The sequence below is a fragment of the Pagrus major genome, chromosome 15 (assembly GCF_040436345.1).
Source record: "Pagrus major chromosome 15, Pma_NU_1.0".
Lineage (NCBI taxonomy): Eukaryota > Metazoa > Chordata > Actinopteri > Spariformes > Sparidae > Pagrus > Pagrus major.
In genome coordinates, this window is record NC_133229.1 from 11,778,940 (window position 1) to 11,801,902 (window position 22,963).

The following is a 22,963-nucleotide window of genomic DNA, read 5'->3' on the forward strand; positions in this document are numbered from 1 at the left end:
TCTGTGTTTACAATAAACATAAGCTTCACCTCAGATGCACAGCATAGGAGTTCATGGACAGTCTGAGCAGCCAAATGTGGGTCAAACTCATGTTATCATGAACACAATGAACAAACTGACAAAGCATAAGCATGAACTATTTATTGAAGGCACAACGAACATTCACAACACAAAACACATGACTAGCACAGTTCTAATAGCTGCTTATAACATCATGGTGTCATGTATAAGGCATTCAGCATCGTGTGATCCCTGTAAATGTCCCTTGAGTGGACTAACATACAGTGTTTCTCACTAAGTTGAGGCAACTTCACGAGCAGCTTCTTTAACTAAAATCTCAGTGCAAAATAAAAGCAATCAAGTAAAACTAAACAAAGGTTTGACTCCAGCATCAAATAAAGTAAAATATTGTAATATATAAACAGGCTAAACTTCAGTATCAAATGTCAAGAAATAAAAAAAAAAAAACATACTGACATTAGATTGGGTCTGTATTGCCACCTACAGGTACATTAATGGAACTACCAACTCCACTGTGAGGTGATCTTTTCCTGTTAAAAATCTGTTTAAAACAATGGAAACGTGAGTGCAGAATGACTGAGAAACTATAAGACTTCACCTTTTGAAACGCTGCAGTAACACACTTCTTTAGATTTCTTCTTCTATGTTTTGTTACTTGGTGAGATTCCAAAATAAGAACTGTGAACACATTGTTAGTAAATCAGACAATATACAATATACAGATGGCAAAATTAAAATGTAAAAATATAAAATCAACTTACAATGCTCATTACAGCTAGTGATTATTGTCATGCACGGGCTCATGCTGTTTCGACAGAGATGACACATTTTATGTGGCACAATGACTGGTACTCATATTGAAGGTTTGCATAGTTGCATGGCAGATTAGGCCGGGAGACACTTGGCTTGGTTGGACTTTGGTTATACCGTTATACAGCTGCTACGTTGAGGTGGGATGTGTTAAAATATCAACGGGTCACTAAGGCAGAGGGGTGTTCAGGGCTACAGGTCCATGGCAGTCTGCAGGCACTGTCCCCTCCTCTTTATCCACACATTGTCAGGTACAGCCACTGAAAATATGAGAATCAAGTTTAGTTTAAATTAAATGATTGATTAAAATGTGATGAGATTTTCTTTCTAAACAGAACTCACCTCTGTGATGTTCATCTCAGCCACTCCTGACCCCTCCTGGTCAAACTGCTTGAAATACCCTGTTGAAAAAAAAAAACAACGATCACACTTTTCAGTTTGAATTCTTACCGTTTTATAACTAACTCAAACACACAGCATATATTTGTATGACAACTTTTTACAATAATACTCACTAAACATGGCTTCAAGCTTAACCAAGCAGCAGATAAAGTTGTCAAAGTCGATCAGCTCGTTCTCTGCGTAACGAGCTACAAGGATCTGGTTTAGTCTGTTATTCAGTTTAAAACCTACAAAGGAAAACATAAAAAAAATAAAGGAGAGTCACACTTCTCTTCTGTGAGTGTGTGCATGGCAAATAATTGTTGGAAATGATAATCAAGAGCATCATACCTGCTGCCTCCACAGCAAGACGCATCTCATACGAGCTCATGGCCCCTGACTTGTCAAGGTCAAATTGCCTGTAAATGATCTGAGGGACAGAGACACAAAAACAGAGAATATAAGCGTGCACAGAGTTTCTTTGGAATTGTCATATCTCTACCTATTCTTATTAAAGTAATGATTATTATTATTATTATTATTATTATTATTGTTACCAGCCAATTTCGGATCTTGTTCCAGAGGAGCTGAAACTCCACCAGCCCTAGACGGGCACTGCCATCTTTCTGGTAAACACTGTGTCAAGGACTGAAACTACACACAGACAATCGCGAGCATGCAGTGTTGTAAAAAGTACCCAAAAGTCATATTTGAGTACGAGTAAAGATATCGTGTTGAAATACTACTTCAGTAAGATTGCAAGTTTAATAGTACTTGAGTGAAACAATCTGACATTAAATGTACTCGAGTATCAAAAGTAAAAGTAAATCATACATTTATTTACATATGTGTATATATGTACTATGGTCGACTGATTATTGGCATGGCCGGTTATTGGATCGATATTTTCTCGCAATTTCTTTTATCGCAATTTTCTGATTATCAGAATCAGTGTGGGGTTTTTTTTATCCAATCAATAAAATAAATGATTTTAAAAATGCACCACTTTGGCTCTGATACAACATACAATCTACAACGTAACTATTAAATTAAGTTATCAAATAAATGTTGTGGAGTATAAGTACAGTATTTTCCTCCAAGTTGTGGAATGGAAGTATGAAGTAGCAGAAAATAGAATTACTCAAGTACAAGTACGTAAAAATTTCACTTTAGTTCAGTACTTGAGTACATGTGTTTAGTTTAATTCCATCAATGCTAGCATGCTTAATGTAGGATAAGGATTTTTTTTAAATATATAATCAATGTAATTCAATCGTTTGTAATCCATTCATGCCTCGTCATAACTCAAGAGGATACATCCATCAGGTTGACCATGGTCCGACATGATTCCACACTGAAGCCGTCAGTCTTCAGATCTTTGTCTGAAATAGTAAAAGCACTCATCTGAAGCAGTGTAACATAGTCACACATCGGCTCATCCAGGAAATGGATCGTGAAAATAAAACAGTCATGGGGATGCATTAGTAATATGAGAACTCACGGCGAGTGACAACTCTGTTTAGGATGGTCCTGAGCTCACGAATAGAAATCTCCATGTCCTGGAAAAGCAAGGAGGACAAGAAAAGAGATACATATATATATATATATATATATATATTTTAACCTTTACATATCGTCTAAAATACCACAAGAGGAACAACCCAAAGTTATTATATAAAACTCATCATGTAGTGTTAGCAAGTGAAAATGCAAACAAAGATTCCCAACAAGAAGACAGATCTTACGTCTCCTGCTAGTTGAGCGAACATGGACTTGAAAGAGTCATCAATGTCGTCTTCAGTCACTTCTTCCTGTAGGAAAAATATAAAGACGCTGGATTATAATCCGAATCCTACTGTAGTTATTTCCTGGTATTCATATAACATGTAACATTTTCTTTTATTCTACAGTGTTACATCTCACTGATACGTACTTCATCTCCTAGATCAGCAGAGATTTCATCATCCAGTTCTCTGCAAAGGACAAAAACATATTAGCATTAGTTTTTAATTTCTAAACATTGCAAAGCCATAAAATCACATGCAAAAGACACATACTCTGTTTCTGACTGCTTCTCAGTGAAGACCCTGAGGACAAAGTCTGCCTCTTTGTGGGGCTCGAAGGTGGACGGGACAATGAGGTACTCTCCGGGCGGCAGGCGAAGGCGTGTGCTCACCTCTCGCAGGTTGATGAAGGTCTCTGAGCGAGCGCACGACGAATTGCTCAAAAAGAAGTTCTTCTTCAGATGGACATTCTGGCAGCCTCTGTACTGAGGACAGTAGGGCACAATACATGGGTTGAGGTGCATGTGCATGTTTTGAAGGTCCATCAGTATATACTTAACATTATCGCCAACCACTTTACCAAAGTATACTCATTAAAGTTTATATCATTCACAGTAAGTTGTCTATAACACGTGTGTATTTTTGGTTAAATAAACTGTGGTAGTAATTCATGCTCTGCTTACCTCCTCTGGAATCTGCATAAAGAAAGATGAGGGAGGGAAAATTAACAAAAATGAGCTGAGGCCAAATTTTCAAAAAAGGTGATTAAAAAAGGTAAATATGTGAATAAAGCAGGAAAAGGGAAAAAAATACAATACTGAGTTTCCATCTCTGTTCTCACCTCATAGATAGCAAATCCAATGGTGTGCATGTCCCCACCTTGGCGCCGATATTTGCGGCGGTCCTTCTGCATGAGAGCTACCAGAAAACTGCACGCCACCTCATCGTCCTCTGGGTCATCATCCTCCTCCAGCAGCGTGATCTTATACTGAGGGTTGATCCAAAACGTGTCTACAAAGATGGTGCATTTCTGTTAGCCTGTTCCACAGTCACGGTAACATTACAGGACCTGTTTGCTCTTTAATAAAAACATGTTATCACTAGATAATCGGTGATATTATCCATGTCAGTGGGATAATACGGCTGGGACTCACTGGCATGGTTCCTGCAGCCTCCAGCGGTGCTGCCTCTCCTCCACGTGCCGTAGAACTTCATGGTGTTCCAGTGGCTCATGCCATCGTCGCTCAGAGCGTCAGCAGTCAAGTTACAGATCTCTAGCCGAGAAAACTGCCTCTTGAACTCACTGAAGGACATCCTGGAGGATTAAAATAAGGTTTTAGGGCAGGAACCCATATCTAATGTTTTAAAAAGATTAGTTAGACATTTTCGAGAAATACTCTCATTTGCTTTCTTGTCTCGAGTTAGAGCAGAAGATCGTTACCACTCTAGTCTGTATGGTACTTGGTAATACTGTCGGATGCTTTCTTCCAGACAACTCGGAACTGGAAAAATGTTCAACCTCCTGATAGAAAAAGTGTAACTGAACGCTACTCAAAATTGCAATTTCTACTTTTAAACTCAGTGTCTCACGTCACACAACAACGGCAGCACCCATGAGAAGGGGGTAGGATGGATTTGTAGATGGCAGTTTTTCTGTTAGGATGGTGAAAGGAAAAGTGCCATTAACATAAAATGTTACATGGATTCTTTTACCGGGGCTGCACCCTGAGAATAAGGAAACTCAGGAAACATAAATTAGCCAAAGGCAGCCATGTTCACTGTTTATGTCTGGCATCTTGCATCATGAGCACTTGGAGGGACTTCCGACCTCCATCTTTATCTGCAACGCAGCATGAGGACTGAAGAACACTTTTCCATTAATCAACTCAACTATCTAATTGTAGAAAGCCAATAAGCATGTTTCCCAAAATGTCTAACCATCCCTTTGAAATACCTACAGTACATTAAAATTACCATACAGTGTAACAGCACCTGGGTCATCTTACCAAAACTCCCCATCTTCCATCTGCAGATGCAGGTCTTCTCTTTCAGAGGGGTCAATCTCATCCCATTCAGGGGAACTACACAGGACAAGACAAGCTATTATAGATATAGCTATTAGAGATATTATACTCAAACAAAACTAGGAATGGAAATCTCTTTAGTACACTCACTTGTCGCTCCAGGCACCGGTCCACTCAATCTGGCCCCAAGGGTTACGTACTCGGATCAGGCGTTCCATGTTGCCACGGAAATCAACCTACAAAACACACAGATAGATGGGAAACGTCGAACCATTCGTATTAATTATAATAGGACCTAATTCATGACAATAAATATAAACTTTATTTAAACAGCACTTTCAAAACAAAGTTACGAAATTATGCTTTTTTATTTTTTTCCCCTTTATTGTGTTATACAGGCTCTTCTGCATGTAAATGCTCTTTAAAGTTAAACAGCCCAAAGTTGCACCAACAGGAGCTCCTCTCCCCCACAGAAAACCCTGCTCCTGAAACACCTTGCCAGTAGTCCTGCCTTTAATTCTGTGACTTTTTGACTCTCCATGTCACATATTTGTATAATTTACAGTACAGTTTACAGAAAAAATGCTGTAAATTAAGAATGCTTTCAAAAATGGAAGTGTTAATAGTTTATTTTCATCAATTAACAAAATGCAGTGAATGAACAGAAGGGAAAGGGCTCTGTGGGGGCCCTACCATCACTTCCAGGACTTCTTGTTCTTCTTTACTCTGAAGATAGTTCTTAATGACATTGGCTGTATGTTTGGGGTTGTTGTCCTGCTGCAGAATAAATCTGGGGCCAATCATACGCCTCCCTGATGGTACTGCATGATGGATAAGTATCTGCCTGTATTTCTCAGCATTGAGGACACCATTAATCCTGACCAAATCTCCAACTCCATTCGCAGAAATGCAGCCCCAAACTCGCAAGGAACATCCATCATGCTTCACTGTTGCCTGCAGACACTCATTGTACCACTCTCCAGCCCTTCGGCGAACAAACTGCCTTCTGCTACAGCCAAATATTTCAAATTTTGACTCATCAGTCCAGAGCACCTGCTGCCATTTTTCTGCACCCCACGTCCTATGTATTCGTGCAGTTGAGTCGCTTGGCCTTGTTTCCATGTCGGAGGTATGGCTTTTTGGCCTGCAATCCATGAAGACCACTTCTGGCCAGACTTCTACAGACAGTAGATGGGTGTACCTGGGTCCCACTGGTTTCTGCCAGTTCTGAGCTGATGGCACTGCCGGACATCTTCCAATTTCGAAGGAATATAAGCTTGATGTGTTTTTCATCTGCTGCACTTAGTTTCCTTGGCGACTGCTGCGTCCACGATGCTCAACGCTGCCTGTTTCTTTGTGCTTCTTCAGAAGAGCTTGAACAGCACATCTTGAAAGCCCAGTCTGCTTTGAAGTCTTTGTCTGGGAGAGACCTTGCTGATGCAGTATAACTGCCTTGTGTCTTGTTGCTGTGCTCAGTCTTGCCATGGTGTATGACCTGTGACATGAAACTGTCTTCCACAACCTCACCTTGGTAGCAGAGTTTGGCTGTTCCTCACCCAGTTTTAAGCCTCCTACACAGCTGTTTCTGTTTCAGTTAATGACTGTGTTTCAAAACTACATGTGAAATACAGTGCTGCTGCACTGAACAGTATGACAAAACGGATGTGCTCTTTGAGAGTTACAGCATGTAAACCTATTCTAGTAGTAACTCTCAATAAAATTATGAACCTAAAAAAAATGAGCAGAATATGCCTCCTTTAAAACAGTTTAGGACTGAGGCACATAAACAACAATGATAATAATAAAACAGATAAGACATTGGAAATAAAACAGAGTCGAGGTAACCATATTTAAAAGATGCGTTTTGAGAAGTGATTTAAAAGATGTCACTGATTCTGCAAGCAAGATTAAAGACACCAGAGTCATACACAGACAGACCTCTTTCAATCCAGTGACTGAGTAGGCGTGGCCCTTCACAAGCTTCTTAAATGTAACAGCCTCCATGTCGAAGGCACTGGTGATCTGCATTAATATGAAAACATGATTACAGCAGTGGAGTATAAATGGTCAGAATTGAATAAACAGAAGTGCTTTTAATGTTATTAGTTTTCACGATGGTGCAACACTGATCTGCGTGTCTTGGTGGTGTGCCAGAGTGTTCAGCACTTACATCGATAGAGCAGCCCAGAAGAGAGCCTCTCTCCAGAGCCTTGCCGATTATCCTGTGCAGGTCTCTGGGAGCGCTGCGGAGCTCGTACATCTCAGACACACCACCTGTGAAGTCCTCAAACCCTTCTGTGGTGCTTCCTCCTGACAGAGCCTCGTAAGAGCCGTTCAGCCTGCAACCACATAAAAACACACTTCAGCTTGATAGCCTTCAAAAGCAGCACTCCAGGATGTGATTTACAGCTTTATACTAAATTCACTCATACTGAATAATTTAGTAATTGAGCAGGCTCTTTTAAAACCTACTTAGCATAGGCTTTCTCCAGGAGTGCACTCCAGAATTCATTGCCCTCAGCAGAATGGACAAACATCAGCTCCCCGTCTTTTACAGGCAGTCTGTCATCTATCACCACGTCGACCCATTCGCCGAACTGCCAGAACTGCAACACAGAGCAATAATCAAGGACTCCATCTATCTGAATTGCTAACCTGGAAGGGAAAAAGAGTAGAGGATGATCTCTACCTGAAAGTGGAAGATTCCAGCATAGTCATCTTGGAAGGACTGCCCGTGTGGGACAACCCGATGAAGAAGCTTCTCATTCAGGGTGAGAGAGGCGATGGCTGCCAAGAGCCAGCAGTCACCTGAAAGGGAATAAGAAGATTTAATCAACATTATCTAATTCTGTCTTCTGGTTAGAGCTGCAACCATTAGCCAATTAAAGAACTTTAAATCAGCAACTGCCTTGAGAATCTGTTGTTTTCGGTTATTTTTCAAGCAAAACTGTCAAACATTTGCTGCTCCTCTAAGGTGCAAATGTAAGAACTGGTCAGCTGTTGAATACTCAAAACAAATAGAGGACAGCATAACACATCAGAGTAAAAGCTAACTGCTGCTAACTGTAGCTTCTGTTTGCTAGTTAGCCCTACTTCTACTGGTCTGGGAGCTTGGAGCAATAGAGAAGTGTTGGTGGCCTACATAGATGTATAAACTACTATGTCTTCACATCCTGTTTAGTTCATTTTTTATGTTTTCATCTAAAATTCTTGCATACTGCACCTTTAAATTTAAGGATTTGCTGTTATTCTTTGTAATTTTTGATAGTAAATGGAGAGTCTTTGGGTTTTTGAATGTTTGTTGGACAAAAAAAGCAATTTAAAGATGTCACTTTGGGATCTTGGTAAAAGTGTCGAGCATTTTTCATAATTTTCATAGATTGACATCTGTTCTTCAATCCTGGCCCAAACACCGGATACAAATGATCAGCACATCATCAAGCTCTGCTGAAGCATGAGAACGACCCATTCATTTGAATCAGGTGTTTTTGGGCAGAGAATCATCTATAACATGCAGGGAAGGGGGCACCAAATGATTAATTGTGAAAATAATCAGTTGATTAATAGATAATGAAAATAAATTCATAATAATTCTATTTTTTTTTTCAGGACAATGAAAACCAGGGCTCACCCAGCGCTCCCTGACAGATGTCTGTTCTGGTGGCACCACCCACGATGAACTGAGGGTCACCTGTCAGCTCCTGTGAAGAAATTAAAAGACATTTTTTACAGTCTACTTCAAGGCAAGATCTCTTTCAAGTCATTGCCATTCTAGCATCTCTGTGTCGACATCCTGTGTTGCACTGTAAACAGATGTCTGAGCGAAGGAGCGGTCAGAGAATGCCACACGATGCCAACAGCTGCGGTGGTCTGAGACACTCCTGTCCCGACTTGTCCTATTCTGTCTGAGTTTGCAGACACGGACTGAGACAGTGTCATTGATATGTTTGTTTATATGATGCGTTTCTCTGTTTAGTTCCAGTCATCACCAGCAGGAGTCAAATCTACATGCCTGTTCTGAAATATGACATGAGATGCAATCCAAAGAGTCATCAGTGAGGCATTTCTTAATTACTACTTTTTACTTCCACTTTATCAATCAAGTATCAATCAAGTTTTCTCACCGTGGGCCTCATCCACTCCACATCTCTAGTTTTGGACGAATGGGGGGCGAGCTCCTTGAAGCCCAGGGATGGAGGCTCGGCGGGGAAACAGGGGTCTTCAAACAAGCAGCCCGACTCCACACATTGCTGCTTCAGTGCCTCGTAGTCCTGGTTGAAGTAGGGCACGGCCTGCTCATTGGAGCCCATGCCTTCCGCTCGCAGCCTGTTGGCGTATATGCTTGCAGATATCCCTCCAGCTGGATACATACTGGTGGTGCGAGATAAAAATATGGAGCTGAGTGGGTGTGCACAGTGCTGTGACCTATAAATAGCAGGAAGTTATTCAGCGGCACACTCTTGTCAGAGTTACAGCATGGCAATCAGGTGTGGGTGTGTGTCAGTTAGACTGAATCTGCCTTCAACTAATTAGTCTGACCCCATATGGATTCTACATTAGCCTGTGCCTTTTGTTCTATTTATTCTTTCACTGAATTAATCGATTAAGCAATGGACCCATGGGCCCTGTAAAAGGCAAATCCACCAAATAATAATAATAACGCAGGCCGATTACCAGAAAGATATCCAGATAACCACCCAGTTGTGTGATGTAAAATAAAGTGTAAAGTGAATGTGTTGCCATGGAAACATTAGTTAGAAACCCACATAAATGAAAGCCCGGTAGGGAAAGAATAGAAACACAGAAAGCATGTACAGAAGAAAAGCAATTTCAGAGAAATGTGAGACATGAAAGCATCTTACACACAGCAAACTGAGGGAATAACAAAGAACTTCGAAATATGATACCTGGTCTGTACAGGCAGGCTGAGAGGGAGAATGAGACAAGAAAAAAAGAGAGAAAAGTCATTCACATTCACACAGGACTTGTCACTGGTAAAGATAGTGTTTACTCTTTCAAATAACCAGGATTCCCTTGAGATGCAGAAGTTTGTGCAGCTGCTCAAATAGACCTCAGTGTTTACGACTCCGCGGGGGTCTCTCTTTCTCCTCCCTGAATGCACTTGTTGGAGTTAAAAAGAACCAAATACTCAGCGTGAAGAGGCTGGCTGGTAAGACTGTAAGTTGTTTCTTGGCTGCCTATCCCCTTTCTGAATGAGTGCTGGAAAAAGCTGGGACATGGGACGATCCTTTATACTGCTCTGCTCCACCGGAAAGGAATCCTAACGAGCCCAGTTCAGTAAACAGTCCACACATTCAAAGTGAGAGGGAGAAAGTTGGATGGAGACTGAGATGGGTTTCTTTATTGAGTTAGAAAACAATATGGACGTGTTGCTGTGCAAAATAGACTATGCTTTAGGTAGACACAATCCTGCAGGCAAGGATATTGTTTATAGAGCTAGTCCCCCCCCCCCCCCCGCCAACCCTGAGGCCCCACATGCCTGTAGGGTCTGCAGGAATGTCCCTCTGCTTTGTCCAACACCTAAAGAGAGGATACTGCTGGCCATTGATCAGGAGGATATCTCTATCATGCTGAACCAGGCATTCCTGCGATGGTGATGTCACCCATAGGACTTCAACCTCAACACAAAACACCCATCAGCCTGTCAGCCGGAATAATGCTGCACATGTGAATTCACAGGCCTGGTACCATGAAAATAAAGGCACAGTATATATCGGACATGTAACACAGGCTCAGATTCGTGCAGCACCTGTTCATAAGCACAAGCAGCAGGCCTGTCTTTTTATGGCCTGCAGTCTGCTTCACAGATTTCTAACAACAATAGACCCATGATCTATAGATCTATAGCTCTATGTGTCACACTCGCTCCACACGGGATATCAAACCTGGATTAAACGTGACAGCTGCGACTCTGTTGACTATTATTAGTTGCAACAGCGTGCAGTGTATTAAAGTCAAACAAACCGCACGGTGGCCTACACAACAATAAAGGCAATAAAGGACCGTTAACTTGATCTGGCTGCATTAACATACTCAGTGAAGTGAAATAAACAAGACGGCCGCACTCACCACCGCTTTGAAAGGCAACTTGGAGCTCCTTCAGACCGAGTAGTGACAGCGATAGTCGGGTAAATCTGTGAAGAGGGGGGGCAAGGGTTTCAGCAGCCAGGAGCAGGTTGAGCTCAGCCCGGTCCAGCCCTCTCCACACTGCAGGGAGGACCAGCCCCTTCAGAGGGAGGGGCCACCGCGCACAGCCGGCAGCACCGAGCACTGCCGCTAGGGGCGCTGAAGACACGGAGAATACATGCAGAGCGGAAAGTGTCATAAGTTTAGGGCACAGGAAGGAAGGAAGGTAGGAAGGTAGGAAGGAAGGAAGGAAGGAAGGAATTCAATTCAATTCAAAATACTTTATTTGTTCCCGGGGGGCAATTTAAGGAAATGACAAGGTCCCACCGAGAAAGAAAGAAAGAAAGACAGAAAGACAGAAAGAAAGAAAGAAAGAAAGAAAGAAAGGAAGGAAGGAAGGAAGGAAGGAAGGAAGGAAGGAAGAAAGAAAGAAAGAAAGAAAGAAAGAAAGAAAGAAAGAAAGAAAGAAAGAAAGAAAGAAAGAAAGAAAGAAAGAAATGTCATACTATGAGACAAATTAAATAGTGCAGCATCAATTATTTAAATTCCATTCAGTTCAACAAATACACACACTGTAATACAAGAATAAACACTGTTAAAAACCTATTTAAATAGGCATTTTTTCCACCAAAGCACTAGTTTTCCACTATTTCATATGCTCAAAGTTAGTGTAAATCAGTGCTTCATTTGGAAAATGGAATTAAGACCAAAAAACTACAAAAAGCAGCAGGCTGAGAAACCAAGCTCGGTGAAATGTTCCGTCTGTCTGTCCATCTGATCAATCGCCTCCGATTTTAGCACTTTGGACAGCAGCACACACTCACACCTATGCAAACTTAGGCCTACTCAGTTCATCATTTCACAACACAAGCGCCCACTTGGGTTGGGTTTACAGTGACCAGATGCCAAAACATTTAGAAACTAAAAAGCATAAACCACATGGAAGCTCCTTCCCTCTATCTCTTTATAAAATCAGATGTAAAATGCCTCCAAAGTAGGCAAGTTTTGAGAAACTTCAGCAGTAAATGAAAGAAGGACAGGATAGATAACATTAAATAATATACAAAATGTGTGTCTGTCCCATACTGGGAGGTCCCGGATCCTGTCCAGGCAGCACAAATACACTCTGCACACACAGTAATACAAGAATAAACACTAGGCTTGACTATGTTATATGCACAATCTTAGAGTAAATAAGGAAATAAAGAACTATAATGAGGTTTTGCTGTAATAGGTTTGGAAAAGTGGGAATTTGGCTGGAGGGAGGGACAGAGAGGCAGATTTTGACAGAAGTGTGTGATTTCTTCCTAATATTGAGCTACTGTAAATATTTTTTCTTAATAATGTAGAGTGGAATTTTAGTTAATAGAGTAGAACTTAAAGTAGAGCTAAATGTTTTAGATTTAGGCTGATTTAAAATGCATTTAATCTACACAAACAAACCTCCCTACTTGGCTACTGTTGTCCTTAGTTCATATGTATGTATTAGAAAACAAATCAAAAGCATTGAAATAGAAACTGTACTATTGACTGGTCAATATAACATCACTATAAAAGTTAATCATAAACTCAAATTTAATTGCTACCTGGGTGAAATGGAACTCTGATCGATGTCAATCCGCTTGATAACTGTAGCAAAGTGAAACTGTGTCACCTGAGAGATAATGTGCAGCAAACAACTGCAAAGGTTAAAAGTCACCAGCTACCACACCCACCAGGCTGAAAGCAGTTTATTCTATCCTTTGTATGATTCACTTACACTATATTCATATAAGTTAATGCTAATTTGTCAGCCACAGATATGATATTTACGTCTAAAAGCGTCTCCACCTCCATCACGTCCAACATGACAGCCTGTGAGCTCCTCTCTTTACATTGCTCACCTATTTTGGCAGCTAGGCCTCACAGGATTCTTTCAGACTTCCTGTCTCACTCCTGACAGCTGCTCATGCTGTCAGGAGTTACATCAGCCAGAGCCTCACCTGCCAATGCCAACAGCTTCATGGCAGCAGACAGGACCTCTGACCCTTAATTTTTATTTGAGATCAATCTTCATTTGAATTATCAGTTATGTGAAATGTGTGCAGTGTGGAAATGACTGCAGCCAATCACAGCCCTGATCACAGTAACACATGAAGAAGCATTTCCTCTCACCTTCTGCCATCACTCTGAGGCTCCTCTTCGCTCTCAGACTCTCTGGGTTGCAACCTCAGATCATGAGAGGGTCAATACGGGCAGCGGAGCTCAGCTCACCTGGGCTCAGCAGCCTCCCAGTGAACATGGCTAGACACGTGGTGACTGGGACCTCTGAGACAGATGGATGCCAGTTTGAAGACAGAGGATACAGTACGGAGGGGATTTACAGCGGCTCCGATCAGGACCAGAACACATGGCGGACGGGGACGGGAGAGGCGTTCAGCAGGAGAGGAGCGAGTCTGCATCAGCAGTTGATGTCGAGTATCAGTGAAGTGTGTTTTAATGAGTTAACAGTTAACATATTCAGAAAGTGTGGGGTTGTATTTTCTGTTTAATAAAATAGGTGTAAGAATATTTAATTTCTTGACATTTTGTGAGTGTATTTTATTTATTTATTAGCTTTTGCTTAACAACAACGGGTGATGTCTATTAGATGTTTGGTATTAATAACAGTGTATTCATAATTAATCATTTCTAATGGCGCATAAGCCCAGTAATAACATACTGTCTATCATTTCTAGCATTACATTAGTGAAGCGGTTACCAACACATAAATCATGAAGGCACTTTTAATAACATTTGTAATGACCTATATGACAGTACAACTCATTATGCTTTCATCAGAGTGTAGACTATGGACGCTTTTAATGCTAATCAATCACTGACTGCTAGACGTTGTTGTGCAGTATGTCAGCAAACTGCTTCCAAATATCGATAGCAAAGTAAATCAACAAGCAGAGGGTTTTCTTTCTGCTTGGCCTACATCTTACAACAGTTTGTATTCAAACTTAATCTATGTCCACTTTGTGTATCATCATCGTTACCAGTTTAATTTCGAGCCATACGGAGAGCTCAGCGATCACCGTGCAAACAAGCATGCACCTGTGAAAACAACCAGAAGTATTGAGTGTAAAGATGAGTAGGGTTGTTATTGACGCTAATTTGTCATGTTTTGTTCACATACCATTGAGTGATTCATGACCCACCCTTCCTCCATCTTCCCACAATAGTTAAAACCACTGGCTTTGGAGGCAGTATGGATAACCTCAGAATTGTTTTCGAAGACAATACTTCTCTGTAAACTGGGTGTGGCCAGTTGACATTTGGAAATATGGTTAATGTGTGGTACAGAAGCATCTGGTTCAGCAATGAAGTCAAGAAGAATCCAGATAATAAAAGGACTTCCGCTGCAAAATGGTTTTCCATATAGTCTGCAGTTTAGTGAGTCCTTTTTACTGTATATGTATTGTCTTTTCTGTTTTTGTGTCTAACTCCATTCTGATGTCACTTTTTTGGCATATCCTAATTTACCATGAGTGTATGTGGTGCATCTGAGGCTTACAGGATATGTTATAAAACATACAGTGTGGCATTCAACAGCTGAAACACCAGCGTAGCTCCTGACTTAACCACTTAACTGACTTGGAGAGCTTTTGACGAAGGATTACATTGGCTGTCTTTAGCATACAGGATAAGTACAGTAGTAATCAAGATATTAGTTCACACTTTGATTGATTGGACACAAACATCCCATAGGTTCAATGTTGCAACATTGTTCATAACCCATTCTTTTTCTTTCTCAATTTAACACTCGCTTTATATTATGTGTTTAAGCTTCCCTTTCACAACCCTCCACTGCATGTAGAACATCTAATCCCTTCAAGTAACTCTCGTGGAGAAAAACACATTACTCTTCTTTTTTACAGAACGTCTATAATTTAAGCTTGTTTATTCCTCAGAAACAGGGACACACACACATAAAATCAAATGAGGAAATGAGAGAGGAGCCTCAAGTTGCCTCTAGGCGTGTCCCTGTTTGCACTGCAGCTGTGGTCACAGCCTTCTCATGGCGGATCTGTTTGGGTTTGCTGCTGTCCTCTGGAGGCCCCACCCTGTCTGTGATCCCACCCTGTCTTCCCCTCACCTGTGGCAGTTACAGTATAAAGGAGGCTGGGACAAAAACACATCCGGGATTGTGTCCAGCTGTTGGAAGACAGGTCGACCCAGCTCAGCTCACAAAGAGGAAAATCATCATCCAGGGGGTCTACATCCACCTGAAAGGAGAGGATGACTTCCACAGCAGATCGACTGGCCCATCAGCAGGAGAGGGAACAAGGCATTGGCACCAACCAGCATGCAGTGAAGTTTGCAAAGCAGGATTATGAGACTCTGCGGCAGCATTGTCTGAAAAGAGGATGTCTGTTTGAGGACAACTGCTTTCCAGCTGAGTACAAATCACTGGGCTACAATGAGCTGGGACCATACTCAAGCAAGACCAGGGGTGTTGTTTGGAAAAGGCCAAAGGTGAGACGCTACCACCAAGCAAATACACAGTTTTTACACTGTAAATCATTTTGGGCTGGTTCAACTTAAAAGTGTAAGTGTAATTGCTGCCTTAAATATATTCAAGTTAACTTAACTTAGTTGGAATAATAAAGTTTTCTTTTAAGGTTTCTATTCTTGTGAAACACAGTTAAAAGGTAACTGAACTTGAGAATACATGTTAGATAAACTTAAGATATTAAGTTGAAACAACAACTGTTCAGTCACACTGACAATTATTAAAAACAAATGTGATTTCCCTCTTCATGTTCCCAGTTTGAAGAGTCAGTTCTCCATTTCACACAAAGGACAACAGCACCTGTTCCTATTCATACTGATTTAAGGATTTATTCTGCCTCTTATGAGCGTGACTTCATCTGATCTATGTGCGTGCAGCTGTTTGGATGAGACAAAGCTAATTTGGATATTAGAGGTCAAACACACAGTCTGTCTGTGCAGGATTTTGACTGAAGCAAGTTGTATCAATACTACTATATGTGTGAAGTCTTTTCATGGGTGCATTGTTACTTTTAACAGTCCAAGGAAACTTTTCTCAACACTTCTTTCAAATATTCACCTCTTTGTGATGGTTTGGTGCTCTTTGTAGGAGCTGTGCTCGAACCCAAAATTCATTGACGGTGGAGCCACAAGGACGGACATCTGTCAAGGAGGGCTGGGTAAGTGAGGCGAATTGGGATGGGTACATGATTGGTTCAAATAGTTGGGGTGGATACATGCCAGGGTGTTTGGGTTTTCAACCACAAACATCTCTGGTCAAAACACAGATGCCAGCTCGCATCTGCTGAGTAGATGTGAGTCTGATGCGCCTCTGGAGGTAGTATCAGAGCCGCAGCAGAGGTGAGCGGTCATCTTGTCTGTCTGCTTGGTTTAGTGTGAACAAACAAAGGCGGAGAAATGGTGAGCCTTCACTGCGCCAATAATGCAGAGTCTCTGTGTGAAAAGGGCTAGAGCCCAGCGAAATTGTCCCCCCTCTCTGCATCTGAAACTTTCCCACAGATGGCAATGCAGAGAATCAGAGCATGATTCCCACACTGAAAGGGCAGTGTGAATGGGTCTACTGTTTACAGTGGTGAATAACACATATTGGTCAATGTCAGAGTCTGTGTCTGCTCTTCCTTTGTAGGGGACTGCTGGCTTCTGGCTGCAATAGCCTCCCTGACTCTAGACCAGCGGATCCTGGCTCGTGTGGTGCCCCATGGACAGAGTTTCACCGAAGGTTACGCCGGGATATTTCACTTTCAGGTCAGACAAAGACCTTTCTCATCAGACCACTAATCCTGAGCTTCAAGCAGGCTTTTTTTTCTTTCTTTGTCAGTCCATAGAATGATGATTTATTTCAATGGCAAACTTGCACACTGGTATAGGCCAGCCCGAATAAACCAAGTGTAAATTTAAAGTGTACATTTGATCTGAATCCCAAAGCAGTTACTTCTTTTTGCCTGTGGCTTGAGGCCTCGCTCATGAGTCTTAATGCAGGACTGAGAGGGTTTGACGTTGAGTTTACTGATGGGGAGTATTTCCTTCTCAGTTCTGGCAGTTTGGTGAGTGGGTGGACGTGGTGGTCGATGACCGTTTACCCACCAGAGACGGAAAGCTGCTGTTTGTTCACTCAGCGGAGGGCTCTGAGTTTTGGACACCGCTGCTGGAGAAGGCCTACGCTAAGTATGGATGATTCCTCTTATGTCTTCATCAAAACATTAATGCAGTGAAAATGTAAAATACAGAGTCTGTGAATCTAATCACACCCATCGGTGTCTGACAGGGTGTGTGGCTGCTATGAGGCCCTGTCAGGAGGCACCACTACTGAGGGTTTTGAGGATTTCACAGGAGGAATCTCAGAACTATACAATTTAGACAAGGCTCCACCACATCTCTTTGAAATCATTAAGAAGGCCCTGAATCGCGGTTCACTGCTAGGTTGCTCTATTGATGTAAGTCTTATTTTCATACTGATTTGCATGCCGATTGCAAACTAACACACACCAACAGCAGGATGTCGTCAGATTGAAATGTTGGTTCTTTGTTCTTTCAGATCACCAGTGCCTGTGAGACAGAGGCAGTGAAGGCTTGCAAGCTTGTCAAAGGGCATGCATACTCTGTCACTGGTGCAGAGACGGTATACCATTTAGTAAGCATTTTTGTTTTTGTTTTTTGTTACTGTGTGGAAGTAACATTATCCACTGCTGCTCTCTCTCAGGTTAATTACCGAGGCAGGCAGGTGCAGCTGGTCCGCATCAGGAACCCATGGGGTCAGGTGGAGTGGACTGGGCCGTGGAGTGATGGGTATATAATGACGTTCTGCATCCATTAACCATCAGCTACCATTGATTATTTTCAGGATTTTTCCTAAAGGCATGATTGTTTTCCCCTCACAATTAGATCCAGTGAATGGGACGACGTCAGTAGAGATACAAAATCAAAGTTGAACCATGTGGCTGAAGATGGAGAGTTCTGGTAATTCTGGTCCATTGTCTTTAACCTTGTATTTATATCACAACACATGCAATATTTTTGCTATTTTGTTAATGCTGTCAAACGGATTGGTGATCATAATCCCCTTCATCACTAAAGCAACTGTTTAAGGACCAGTGTGTAGGATTTAGCGGCATCTAGTGGTGATGTGACAGATCTTTAGCAACCACCTAAATACCCTGACACATACCGTTTCAGGTGATTATAACTGATTAAAAACACCATTCTGCACATTATATTCCATGTCTGCCAGCAGATTCACCTAAATCCTACACACTGGACCTTTAAGGCTCTAACTCAGGCTGGGAAAGTAATCAGAAGTTAAAGCTTGAGAAATGATACAACGTTCTTTCTTGAGATATGTGTCCCTCTGCTCAGGATGTCCTATTCAGACTTCATCAGGCAGTTCACCAAGCTGGAGATCTGTAACTTGACCCCGGACACGATTGAGAGCGATGACGTGGGCCACTGGAACAACTACCAGTTTGAAGGGATGTGGAGGGTCGGCTCCACTGCTGGCGGCTGCCGCAACCACGCAGGTAGAAGGAGAGACCATACATATGCCTGAGCAAGAAGTTGTGCTAAATTTCTTCTTATAAACAATTACACTGTCCTGTGTTCCAGCCACATTTTCGTCCAACCCTCAGTTTGTGGTGCGTCTGGAGGATGTGGACGATGATCCTCTGGATGGGGAGGATGGGTGCACCTTTCTGGTGGGGCTGATGCAGAAGGATGGACGACGGCAGAGACGGCTTAACCGTGAACTTGAGACCATTGGCTTTGCCATTTATGAGGTGCTTCAGAATCATTTGATATGTCATTTGAAATTTTAACTTTTTTCTTTAAATAATTGACTGATTTAATAAAAATAATGTGTCTGTTTCCTTTCACAGGTCCCAGATCAGGTCTGTATTTGAACTACTGCATGCCAGTATTGATCCCTTACTAAAAACTGACATTTTTAAATGCAAAATAGTTAGGCTGCACAATATGGTAAAAAAGAAAAAGAAAAAAGAAAACACAGCATTATGAGTTTTGCGGTAGTTGCTTGACATCCCAGTAATCTCATGTAAATCTTCAGTACAAAGGCCGCGGCAACATTCACCTGGGTCCTGATGTCCTGCTGCGACAGAGAGCTGTGGCCATGAGCAGCACCTTCATCAATACACGCGAAGTGTGTGACCGCTTCAAACTTCCTCCTGGAGAATATGCCATAGTTCCCTCGACCTTTCAGCCTCACAAGAAGGGCAGCTTCGTTCTCAGGGTGTTCTCTGAGAAACAGGCTGCAACAAGGTATCTGAGTTACAGTGACTTCAGACTGATAGATGTGGACCTGAGAGATTTAGTTTATACAACCATCTAGTGAAAAAAGCTGAGAGGGCTGCTCCTAGTCTAGTCTTCACTGTCAACTTAGTGTGAATGTTATTTCCCTGTACGGCAGCAGAGTGTGCTAAAGCTGTGCATTTTTATTTTTTCAGCCCACTGGAGGAGGACATTGATGCTAAAATAGAGGAGGTAAAAAAAATGTGCAGAATGATAAACTAACATTCTTTTCAAATGAGACATAGACTTTCATGCGTCTTTCTTCCCACAGGAGGAGGTGTGTGAGAGTGATGTGGATCCTCATTTCAAGCACCTCTTCAAGCAGATTGCTGGCAATGTGGGTACAGCTACATGAGAGCTGACAGTATATGAGATGTGTTGACAGCACTAAACCTGGATTGAAAATTAAAGCTCACTTAAAATATGCATTTTTCAAACAGGACATGGAGGTATCGGCCTTCGAACTGGTGAGAATTTTGAACAACGTCGTCTCTCACCGTAAGTACAGCGAACTCCCACATATTTTACATAATAAAGTGTGTTTACAGGTCTTGGGGAGTACTACCTCACATGTGAAAAAGTAGTATGAAGCTTTTTGGGGTCCAGAGGATGTAATCTGATAAATGCCTCCAGGGTCAGACAGTGGTGAAGTTACATTGTGGGTTATGTAGGTGCCAGGTTTGAAGAATGCGTGGAATAAAACGGCCATATTTCTGGTTTTGCTGTGTTGATTTTGATCATTGGTATTCGCATTCTCCATAAGTTTTTCCAAAACCTGGCACCTACATTACCCACAATGCAACGCAGACCTTGATTTGACCTTGACCAGATTTCATGAGGCTTCCTCTGGAGCCACAAAAGACTTCATCCTAATCTTTCACATATGCAGTAGTACTCACCAAGACCTGTAAACACACTTTAGTGTATAACATTGGCAGAGTTGGAGCTAACTCTGTTTTGTCACTTTCTTGCAGGGTCTGATCTCAAGACAGATGGCTTCAGCCTTGAGACAGCTCGCCTTATTGTCAGTCTGCTGGATGTATCCTCAGGATGAAAAATTGTCCCCTCACAGTATTTAAAAAAAATTTTTAAACTAAACTTTTGGGGTTTGGGTGCATTCTCACTGTGGGATTAAAATATGACAATGATCAGTTAAGTTATTATCATTATTATTATTATTATTATTATTATTATTATTATTATTATTATTATTATTATTATCATTATGACTAAAAAAAGTCTTTCCAGAACGAGCCTTTTAGAAACCTTAACATTCTCCAGAAAGATGAAAGTGCCAAGTTGGGACTGGTGGAGTTCCACATGCTTTGGAACAAAATCCAGAGATACCTGGTGAGTGGTGATTTATGTTTTGACATAGTGTGTTGGACATGTTGGAACACCTGGCACGTGTTAACACAACACATGGGTGCCTTGGTCATATAGGAGATCTTCAAGAATCACGACTCAGACAACTCTGGCACCATGAGCTCCCACGAGATGAGATGTGCCGCAACTGAAGCAGGTAACAAACACTGTCATGTGAGAGGAGAGTTATTGCTCTTTACTTACTTGCATTTTATTTTGTTTTGTTGATATTATAGATTGTCCATAATATGATGTCTAAATGTCTTTTCTTGTCTCTTGTGAGGACCCCAGGGGGAATAGCTGTTACTATGGTAATAACTAGTGGGGATCAACCCAATTGCGTCACAAACGTGCAAAATACAGTCATGAAACTGCACATGTGTGTAGTTGAGATAATGATATTGACTAATGAGGTGAGAAGTAGGAAAAGGCCATCGGCACCCCACTTTACACCCCTGAGTTACACTCATTTAAGTTGCAGATCACTGTATCCCAACCGTTCCCATCCACTCTGGTGCAGCTGCATTGCTTTCAGCTAGTCTGTCTGTCTGTGGACAGATTTTGTTACCACAATAATGGCACAAGATACAGTCAGCAAACGTCACAGGCGTGTACTTGAAATCAAAATGAAGGCTGAGTTCAAATATGGGTGTGGACCAATCCATGACCATTGAGTAGTCATGTTATCATGTAGTACCCACTACTACTCAGTAGTTATGCACAGTTAATAATGTACTTGCAATATACTGTATTATTGCATACTATATATTCAATGATATATTCTCTATATTTTGACAAACATACCAATTAATTCTGTTTTTCATATATTTAAAAAAAAATACAACAACATATTTTCAGAACAGTATATTTAAAAACAAAACTGAGTCCCTTCATGCTACATAAGATTAAAAAAAAACACTATTTCATACAGTGGAGTGCAGAGGATGAATTGAAGAGTCTCACAGCCTGAGGAAAGAAGCTGCTATGTAGTCTGGTGGTATGGCAGCGGTTACTTCTGTATCACCTGCAGGTGGCAGCAGGGTGAACAGACTGTGGCTGGGGTGGGTGTCATCTTTTAGTAACCTTGGCAATTACAGATGACAGACTGGATAAGCTAGTTAGAGGACTTCCTCCCTGCAGACAAATGCTGTTCATGTATACTTTACCACAGGAACAAAACAAGCATGGGCGAGGCTGTGTAACTGAACTCTTCCATTATCACCTTTGAAACACCCAGTCAGATAATCCACATGAATGAAACTGACCCTACAAGCTAACAGGTAGTGATGTGACAGCTATTTTTCTTTGCCAGGCTTCCACATCAACAGTTTTGTGCTGCAGGCCATCGTCCGTCGTTATGCTGACACCCAGTACGCCGTCGACTTTGACAGTTTTGTAGGCTGTCTCATTAAACTGGAAATGCTCTTCAGTAAGTTTCAGAAAACAGCAGTATCACTTCAGCATATCTCGTATTGATCTGTGTGATCTGAGAGCTGTCTTTTGTTCTGCCTCTGATCCAGAAATGTTTAAGTCTCTGGAGAGACAGGACTCAGGGAAGATTGAGCTGGATATGCAACAGGTGTGTGAGAGAATAACAAAAGCTGCTGCCCTGTTGGCACTTCCCATTTGGACAGCTTGTATAATTGTGTTTCTTCTAAACAGTGGCTGTGCCTGGCGATCTACTAACCCTGGAGACAAGCCAAGCAAGGACCCCTTTGTGATATTTGTTGGAAGAGGAAGCTCAATCATTCAACAATTGATCAATTTGTTTCACAAAAACACATTTTATCAACACTCTTTATATTCCAGATTGTTTTAAAAGGGCTTAAATGTATTGATAGGATACAATCATGATATCTGCTAAACATATACATGGAAGAAAAATCCCAAATGTTTGAAGATATTTTTTAACATTCATGTATTTTTTTGGTGCAATGGGAAAAAAATGTCTTGTTAGTTACTCCTTTGTGAAAATAAAGAAAGTCAAAAACTATCCATGGATTCTGGACTATTAGTATTTATAAAATCTTGAAAATGAAATGGTTTATTTATTCTGGTAATAAATAATTTTATATCTAGTGTGGCCACATGAGATAG

The 22,963-nt window shown here is 41.4% G+C and overlaps 2 protein-coding genes across 3 annotated transcripts; one reads left to right on the forward strand and one right to left on the reverse strand.

Moving 5' to 3' along the window:
• Positions 1-126: 126 nt before the first annotated feature.
• Positions 127-11,189, reverse strand: LOC141009816 (calpain-1 catalytic subunit-like). 2 transcript variants are annotated; one of them, XM_073482533.1, is made up of 23 exons: positions 11,111-11,125; positions 9,928-9,945; positions 9,145-9,391; positions 8,652-8,721; positions 7,710-7,828; positions 7,493-7,626; positions 7,191-7,359; positions 6,959-7,042; positions 5,171-5,256; positions 5,003-5,077; positions 4,151-4,311; positions 3,838-4,007; positions 3,680-3,691; positions 3,270-3,481; positions 3,146-3,185; positions 2,958-3,023; positions 2,714-2,771; positions 2,530-2,594; positions 1,770-1,838; positions 1,564-1,642; positions 1,347-1,460; positions 1,174-1,232; positions 127-1,091 (listed from the first exon to the last, which is right to left on the reverse strand). In XM_073482533.1, the coding sequence occupies exons 3-23, from the start codon at positions 9,388-9,390 to the stop codon at positions 1,065-1,067; spliced, it is 2,115 nt and encodes a 704-aa protein (XP_073338634.1). In that variant the 5' UTR covers position 9,391; positions 9,928-9,945; positions 11,111-11,125; the 3' UTR covers positions 127-1,064. The 2 variants fall into 2 exon arrangements, with proteins under 2 accessions (XP_073338634.1, XP_073338633.1); XM_073482532.1 differs by lacking the exon at positions 9,928-9,945 and having other exon boundaries at positions 11,111-11,189.
• Positions 11,190-15,267: 4,078 nt separating this feature from the next.
• LOC141009268 (calpain-2 catalytic subunit-like) lies at positions 15,268-22,859 on the forward strand. The gene is made up of 21 exons (XM_073481776.1): positions 15,268-15,667; positions 16,293-16,362; positions 16,830-16,948; positions 17,235-17,368; positions 17,469-17,637; positions 17,739-17,822; positions 17,904-17,989; positions 18,086-18,160; positions 18,557-18,717; positions 18,803-18,972; positions 19,072-19,083; positions 19,260-19,471; positions 19,657-19,693; positions 19,773-19,838; positions 19,942-19,999; positions 20,476-20,540; positions 20,783-20,851; positions 20,945-21,023; positions 22,179-22,295; positions 22,387-22,445; positions 22,529-22,859. The coding sequence occupies exons 1-21, from the start codon at positions 15,431-15,433 to the stop codon at positions 22,550-22,552; spliced, it is 2,103 nt and encodes a 700-aa protein (XP_073337877.1). The 5' UTR covers positions 15,268-15,430; the 3' UTR covers positions 22,553-22,859.
• The last annotated feature ends 104 nt before the right edge of the window (positions 22,860-22,963 follow it).